Source organism: Heloderma suspectum, chromosome 1 (assembly GCF_057233095.1).
Source record: "Heloderma suspectum isolate Gila_16-S chromosome 1, 16-S_ref, whole genome shotgun sequence".
Taxonomy (NCBI): Eukaryota; Metazoa; Chordata; class Lepidosauria; order Squamata; family Helodermatidae; genus Heloderma; species Heloderma suspectum.
Window position 1 is genome coordinate 319,778,020 of NC_139458.1, and position 8,662 is coordinate 319,786,681.

The window sequence follows — 8,662 nt, forward strand, 5'->3', positions numbered from 1 at the left end:
TGTGGTTCCCCCCCCCCAATCAAGGAGAAGCATAGGCAGAACTCCTTTAGTTTTAATATGGTTAGAAGCCAGGGCAGGGGAAAAGAGGACAAGTTTTCTGTCCTATGCTCCTCAAGCCTAACACAGTCTCCCCCTCAACACTCCTGAACACTTCAGGTTTACACTGCATTGACTTTAATACATTACAAGCGAGGCATGTAATTAGGTTTTATTAACTGATGTCCGTTATGACTACACACCCAAACTTTCTTGCTTCATAAAAATAACACACACTACGCATGCACGCACAAATGGTTGGGGGCCGACATTTTATTTTTGTCTAAAGGTACAAGATAATTTCATCCTTCCGAGGCAGAAAAACAATACCCAGAGCAGATGCTTGCTCTTCTTTTTCACAGGTACAGCCAACACATTTTTATCCCAGGAAATCAGGTTGTCTACAACAGTTATAGAGCAATGTGAGCTTCCCTCTTCTCTACTACTACAGTATCCACCCTAACAGTGTCAAGAGTCAGTATGGTGTGGTGGTTAGTGCTGGACTAGGACTCAAGAGCCCCAGTTTCTAATCCCCACTCAGCCCTGAAGCTCCCTGGCTGACTTTGGGCCAGTCACCGACCTGCCTCACAGGATTGTTGTAAAGATAAATGGAGGGGAGGAGCCTGTATGCTGCTTTCAGCTCCCTGGCAGAAAGACGGGAGATATATATATATATATATATATATATATATATATATGCGCAACAATAATCAAACAAACCTGACAGTGTGCAATGTACAGTGAACTGAAGTTCCACTACTTCCTCCAAGAACTCCATTCATTAGGTTTGCCAGTTTCATTCTCAAGAGAAACTGGAAAGACACCAGTACTAAGTCTCCTCTGTTTCCCCCTCCCCCCCACCACCTTAAAAAGGGGTGTGTCTGTGTACATACTTGAATGAGTGCTTGTTCTTCCATGTGCTTTAGGACAAGACTACCAGAGCTGCTCTGCTCACCAGGAGTGTTCCTTATTATGAGTCAAGTGGCATCTACTAGCAGTTGATCACCATAACCAAGATGCTTTTTCCCATGGAGGAGAGCCAAGATGTGTCCCTTGCAGACGTGGAGCCACAGGACAGTTATGTGCAGCCCCTTGAAGCCATAGCTCTGCACTGACAAAACAGACGCAATGTTTGCCTCCACAAAGAAGCACATCTGTGATAAGAAAGCTGCAAGCGTGAGAGTGTAGAGCTGCTGCCAGTCATTTGTCACACAAACCAAGCTGTCATGGCAGTGAAGGGCAGTCACATCAACACCCCAACAGTCAACATGACCACTGCATGCCAAGCAAAAATTCAGGAGATTCAAGCACTGCAATGCTTGCTGAATTTTTGTCTATCGTGTCACCACAGAGGCATGGAAACCCCCTACCAGCAGAGATGCCAACACCAGCAGTTAGCCCTGGAGCCATCAACCAGTTGATGAGCCATCTTCCATCAACTTGACTTTTATCTGATCAGCTGCAACAGTACAAACTGCAGGACCCTGAGTCATGCCTTTCGAAATATCTTAAGGAAGCGGAACAGCCTCTCCTTTGTGCAATGACACTGACAAAACAAGATTGCCAAGGAAGGCTAGTGGCATTTTCTCTTTCAACCCAACTACTGAAGTGCAAAAGCCCTTCCTTTTTTTGTATCTGGTTATCCTAATTTAGTCATGGCAGGACCCTGGAGACCTGGACTGGAAGAGAAGCTAGAATACACAAGCCTTCAATTAGGTTTTTTTTATTTACAGCTTGTCCAATTTAAAATTAAAGCATAATTACATAGTCACAAAATCAAACGATGTACTCGATACAAAACATGAGTCCATACATACCCCACCATAGCATTTTATGGAGTTTCCTATGCAGGTACTTCACAATGCAATGTATGTGTTAGATTTTTGGGTAACTGACCAAGTCAAAGGATAGGGTTTGTTTAAAGCTATGATCACATAATAAGATGAGATTGTCTGTGGACATGGTACTGTCAACAAGCCTCTCCATATTTATTTCTGAAAATCCAAGCATTTATACAGTTGAACCTGCATTTTAGTGCCAGCATTAGTCCAAATTACTTATTATATAGAACATTTATTACAGAAACAGCCTGTGCAAATGTGTCATGTTCCATTCTTTAAGAGATAATGTACTTCTAGGATTCTTAATGAGTCAAGACTTAACCCCTTCACATCTTGGTTAGACAATTGTTTTCTCCATTCCTCTGCCTGAAGATGTTCTATTTAAATAGAACAAAAATAGAAAAACAGCATACAAATAGTACCAAATCAAAACTGACATTTGGAAATTACTCTGGAGATTTGGTTTTAGAAGGATGCTGCCATGAGAATTGGAAAAAAAATAGTTGTCCAAGTTTAGCAGTGGAGGCTTGGCCCCTTGTTGAGTTTTAAATGCCTTTCGGATACCTTGTTTAGCTGGCACATATGGTTCACTTATAGCTTTAATAAAATGGAAAAATCTGAAATACCACAGTAAAAGTAATTTTCCAATAGGTTTTAAACTACACAGGCTTAGTTAAGAACAGCCACACATTAACAGAGGCTTAAAATAAAAAAAAATCTGTTCAATTTAAACTTCTCAGAAATCCCAAAGTGAAATTCTGGATGGAACTATTTCTGCTGGATATATCCTTATATGTGGAATTGAGCAGAAACAACTTCAGCGCCATTTGTATTTTCTAGTGGTTTTTATAAGATTAGAGGCCGAGCTTCATTTTCATTCAAATTAGTGTCATTTTGCATAGCTTCATGAACTCTCTCCAATATTTTTTTCATGGTAGGCATTATCCATGGCTAGTCAAGTTGAACTTCTCATCTTTGTCTTTCCAGTTCCAGCCGTTCAATACTGGAGCCCACTGGCTACCTTCTGGCTCTTGACGGACAAACAGGTTTTCAGGGAAGATGGCTTTGGATTATCAGATACTCTTATGGGTCAGAGTGGGATAAGACTGAGGCAGGCATTTTGTGGTTCTCTCTCATGCTGGGATATGAAGGTCTAGCCATCTCAGAAGGTTCAGGGAACTGGGTAGGGAATGGAGGTCGTTTCCCAGCCAGGGTGTCTTAACAAACATATAGGACAGAGATGGAGAGAATGAAGAGGCCAGTAGTTGACTGAAGGGCATTTCCATGTGCCTTGGGTGTGGTACTGTTCAGTGTGCTAAGTGGCACAGAAGTCAAACTTGAATTACTGTTCGAGGGGGATGCAGTTGTTGTTCCATTATCACCACGTGTCTAAATAGGCATAAAAAGAGATTGTCAAACTGCCCATTAGTATTTTTTCAACTTGTGCTCTGCCTTCAAGGGCTTATGATGCTCCTCTCTACACACAGAGAGATATGCATATTTCTATTCTGTCATCTCTAAAGGACAATTGCTTTCCTACCACCTAGCTACTTTTTAAATGTATATGAGAGAAAGAGTCACAATACCTCCCCTAGAAGATCCACCCCCAACAGTACAATCCAAACATACTTACTCAGAAGTAAGTCCCATCGAGTTCAGTGGAGCTTACTGCAAAGTAAGTGGGAATTAAATTGCAGTCTAAATGGGCATTAAGCATGCAAACCAGAATAGAAGCGTTTTTTAAGTGACAGGCCTGAGATGAGTGAGGTAATCCATATGAAAGAGCTCCATGATTTGTTGAACACATCAACATAGATGTGTTACTTACCAACAGATATGTAACCAATGCAAGATAAAACACTTTGCCTCTTGTGTACCCATCCTAATATTAACAGGGCATTTACTGTCTAGTCATTATAATCCTCTAAAGGCAGCATTTAAACTAAATTGAGATTCTCCTCCACCCCCTAATTCATCACTGGGAAAATTATTCACATCACTCCGAATAAGTTTTCCTTTCCTGCTGTTATTGCTGTGCTAGATTTCTTTAGTGGCACCCAAATCAAATATAAAAAATGAGAATAGCAGTATACCTTTAACAGCTACAGAGACATTTCATAGGCAGTCAGTATTAATCCTGCCTGGGAAAGGGCCTGGCTTTCCTCCACTCAAGTTCATGACCAGCTTACAGTCAGCAGTTACAATGCTGACAGTGGAATTTCATAAGCAGTCCTGCAGATGGATGTTGCCTCTGATGCGTCAATGGAACTACTCTTTCAGTTGAGTATAGGGCAGGGGTGGGCAACTAGCAGCCCTCTGGATGTTGGACTGCATCTCCCATCAGTTCTAGCCAGCACAGTCAGGAATGATGGGAGCTGCAGTCCAACAACATCTGGAGGGCCACAAGTTGCCCACCCCTGGTACAGGGGAACTGGTAACAGTTGAACGTTCTGACTGCAGCCAGTGATGTCCTTGCCATGCCAGCTTCACTAGCTCTAAAGTCCATTTCAGGGCTCACTTCAAAGTGCTGATCACTCCTTCTAAGGGCTCTAAAAAGTTTGGGACAAGGGCACTTTAGGACTGTATCCTTTCATATGCTCTTCTTGGTCCTTTGGGATCAAGTGGTAAGACCCTTCCATGGATCCCACCACCAACTGGGGTGTGACTGGCTAAGATGTGCAACTAGAAAATACTGTTGCAATGGCCAGGTTGCAGAACCACTTGTCCCAGGAGAGCCACATGACCTCCTCCATAATGTTGTTCCAAGGCTGCTGAAAAACTGTTCCAGAAAACTATCAGCCCAGCTAAATGTTTGATTACCCCTGGCAATCCAATGCCACTAGCTTTATCTGCCACTCCAGTTTAACTTGTTTTGTTTTACATTTCTGGTTGATTATTGTTACTGAATGTTAGCAACTGTGGGCATTTTTTTAAAGTGGGCTAGAAGAGTTTTTTTTTAATAAGAACCACCTGCTATGGTATTAACAAGCAACTGAGCAGCCTCAAGATTGGGGAGTCCATTCTTTTAATGTTTTCCCCTCCAGTTATCACTTGCCAGGTAAAGCTAGGGATTAGACAGTACTTTTTAGAAGATCAAAGTGCTGGGAAAGGGGCTTTGCTTTCTATGGCACGCACTGATCCTTTGTGACTCCTCACCATTCACCTGCAGGTTTTTTTTTTAAAAAAACACCCCTATCTGCAAGATAAAAACCTGTTTTACTGGTGTGCATATACACCACTTTCAGATCTGTCTCCAGCCTAATGTCACTAAAGTTTTTTAAAGTCCTTTTGAGTTCCAAGCCTAGCGCAAGAAAGGCAAACAAAACAGTGGCATCTCCTTTTAGCCACAAGTTATAGTCAGACATTTTTCATTCAGTATTTTGCCCGGTTGGTGATTCTGTAAAGGTACTATTTGCACTGCATATACTGATATCTATTCAGAATTTTGGCATATAGTTATTTATACAGAGAACAATCCTAGAATCAAGATGCCAGACTTCAGCAGCTGTATGAGCATTTGGTTTGTCTGGTAGTGGGACAGGATTATGAAATATTTTGGACTGCAAGATCCAGGAAAATGGAAGCTTTCTGCTACAAGAAGCAGTAACATGGTGCTGTGAGCCTTCAGACTTGTAACGTTCTTCCTAAAGCACTCACAGTAGTGTAAATTCAAGTCAATGTCAACCCACCCTTACCCCTCTCCATTTGAGACATGCTTACCAGTTTCAGTGACGCTTACGTTTCAAAAGGCATGTACAGGAACAAAACTCAAATCTTGTTGAGAAACAGAGACACCCACTTACTCTATGATTACATCTACTTGTGTACTCTTGACTTTATAAAAAACAAACTCAATTTTCAACTTGAAGGCTGCAGTCCTACACAGGCTTCTTTGCCTTTAAATTCAATGTGACATGAACAGCCTGTTTGCAGGTTTGCAGCACTTATAAGGCTAGGGCACAGCAACATAAAAATCAGAATCACTTTTTGTTTAGCATTTTGGCAGATACAGTGCAAAAACACAGGACCTCATTAACGTCCGTTAGACTGTTGACCACAGAGATCTACGCCAGCAGCACACGTGGCATGTAGAGTTACTGTACTCCAAGAGACCACCTAGTTTTGCTGCGTAGTTGCACCTTCAGACAAATCATTGAGCATCCTGACAGTTGTAAAAGAGAAACTAAAAAAATAATTTCTGGAGATTTGGGTGCTACTGTTTCTTTTCCTTAGCCACAATGTTTGTGGTGTTTGTGAGTTTGTTATCTAGAAGAAACCTCAAAGAGCAAGTGGGGCAGGAGCCTTCCCCAATTTGGTGCACTCCAGACATGTTTGAATTCTACTCCCTCCATCCCGAGCTGCAGCAGTGTTGAGAGCACTGTAGCCGCAACACTTCTGGAGGGAGCTAGCTTGGCAAAGACTGTCCTACAGCCTCACAATAGAGCTTTTCAAACCACCCAAATTGCTTCCCAACCCTGCTTCCAAAAAGCCTTTCCTGAATTGTACTTAAGTCTTCCCCATTATCTTTGCTACCTTATACCAATTAACTCACCTCCTGGCCCCATTTGCTAGTCCTTTGTCAAGCTTTCTTCTGTCCCTCAAGCTTTTATCTCTTAAGCCCATTGGCCAGGGAAGGAAGGTTTTTTTGCAGGGGGGGCATTCTGCTTTTTGCAGCTGCCTATATAAACTATTAACTAGCTACAGCTTTTATTATTTTAATCATAAGCCAGTTATTACATCTCCACCAGATACCCACAAGAGAACATGGGAGGCAATCTGGGGAAAAATACTACTTTAATTATTTTAATCAGGTTTACAAAGGGCATAAGATTGTGCCCTTAAACAGGTTGTCCTTAAACTTATTTTATAGCATATTTGAACACCTTTGTGTGCATGTGTATCAATCTCCCTATTTAAACCACCAGGCTACTCTGCATTTTACTTATTTGAATGCTGTACCAAAACTCAAAATGGGCATCTTTAAGTTTCCAAAACAGTGTCAAGAGACAGTTTACCAAAGATAAGCTAGCCAAAATTATACATTGAGGCTCACTAGGGAGTAAGCCCCATTGAATATAGTGGGACTTTTGGGACTTATACATGGATAGGATTGCACTGAGAAAGCCTTAACAGGGGCTTGACTCTATCAGACTACAGAAAAGGAGACAGAAGGTCCTTCCAGGTAAAGGCGGCAAGAACCCCCCAATCCAAGGATCCATTTTCTGCTACTTGCCAGTTTTGGCAGAAATCTTTCTTGGCCCGTTTTTTTTTTTTTAGATGATCAAAAGAGGTTCACATCCCAAGAAAATAAGCTACCTTCCTTGTCTACACTGAGTAACTCCTATACAATACATCACTACAGATTTGCTTTGAAAGCTACTCAAGGGAGCAAGGTCTTACAGCACTTGTCAGTTTTGTTGGCCCCGTTCCTTATTTTATTAGTTTCAGTCAGGGGCAGAATACTGCGGGCTTTTATATTATACAGAACTCCCCAAGGTTTGCTGTGTTTCCACACTATTGCCGAGCGCTTTGTGTAACTTGGATGCTTACATATTCTCAGGGGAATAGAAGGCGCCTTTAAGCAACTTAGGCTGGAATCCTATGCACACTTACTTGGGAGTAGGTCCCACTGGGACTTACTTCCGGGTAGACATGCACAGGATCGTGCTATCGAAGGCATGCACAGGCTAGCTCTCCATTTACACGGAGATCTTACAACGAAACTAAAGAGACGCTTCGAGGGCTGGTGCCACACCCACTCGGAACACAGCCCTGTATTTAAGAAAGCGGGGTGGGGGTGGGGGGGTCCTTTAACATGGATTTTAAAATAGATGAGACAAGCCAACCCACCCTAGGTAGGCAAGCGAGCCGGGCATGGCCAAATTACGACGCCTCCAAAAAACGGGAAAGGAGAGAGTCTGGGGGATCGCCTCCAAGATCTCACAACCAAGGGAACTTTCCTGAAACAAGCAGTCGAGCTCTGGGATGCCTCAAATACAGGCGCAGTGCAGGAAACCCGAGGAGACGCTGCTGGACTGCTTCGGCCCCCGTCAGGGATCCCCCAAGCGACTGCTCCCCCCAGGAGCGATCTACTCTCGGGGCGCCATCACGGACACGCACAGCCCGCAGAGGCACTTCTGGGGCCCCGCACGAGGAAGCAGCGCCGTCGAAGGGGGGCGAGCGAACAGCGGGAGCCCCGCAAGCCTTCGAAGGGGCTCACCTGAGCGGGTAAGAGAAGCGCCAGGAGCAAAAGCCCCAAGCCGAGCCGCGTAGCCAGCGCCGTGCCCATGTCTCCGGTCGTGCTGCGAGCGCCCGCTGCTGCGCCGGGAGCCCCTCCGAAACTGCTCCTGCGAGGTGCAACGTGGAGGCGGCGGCAGCGGCGGCCGAGGCTTTTATGCGCGCGCCAAGCAGCGGGGCGGGGCCGCGACCACCCTCGTTACGTCATCCCCAGTCATCGCGTCGAGCCCCCGCCCTCCCCCGGGCTTTAACCGGACTAGGCGGAAAGGGGGCGCGCGCGCTTTTCCAGCGTGTGTTAATTCCAGCACAAGAGTGCCGGGGCTCAAGACGGCCTGGAAGGAACTCACGGTTTCTGACCTAGAAGCTTTAACCCTGTCTTAGGCGCATAAAGTGTTGGGTGATATTCGGTGGGGTGGGGTGGGGTGGGGTGGGGTGGGGTGGGGTAGCACTCTGAATATGCTCAGAGATTCTCTTTTTACAATGACACCACGTTTTCCGAACAAACTACAATTTAAAGTCTTGGTGAGTTCTGGCTCAAAGCTAAGCCT

The 8,662-nt window shown here is 44.3% G+C and overlaps 1 protein-coding gene across 1 annotated transcript; it reads right to left on the reverse strand.

Annotated features, from left to right (window-relative positions):
- Positions 1-292: 292 nt before the first annotated feature.
- On the reverse strand, positions 293-8,244 carry CD24 (CD24 molecule). Its single transcript, XM_084827201.1, has 2 exons — positions 8,098-8,244; positions 293-3,266 (listed from the first exon to the last, which is right to left on the reverse strand). Exons 1-2 carry the CDS (start codon positions 8,164-8,166, stop codon positions 3,096-3,098), a joined length of 240 nt encoding a protein of 79 aa, XP_084683327.1. The 5' UTR covers positions 8,167-8,244; the 3' UTR covers positions 293-3,095.
- Positions 8,245-8,662: the final 418 nt, after the last annotated feature.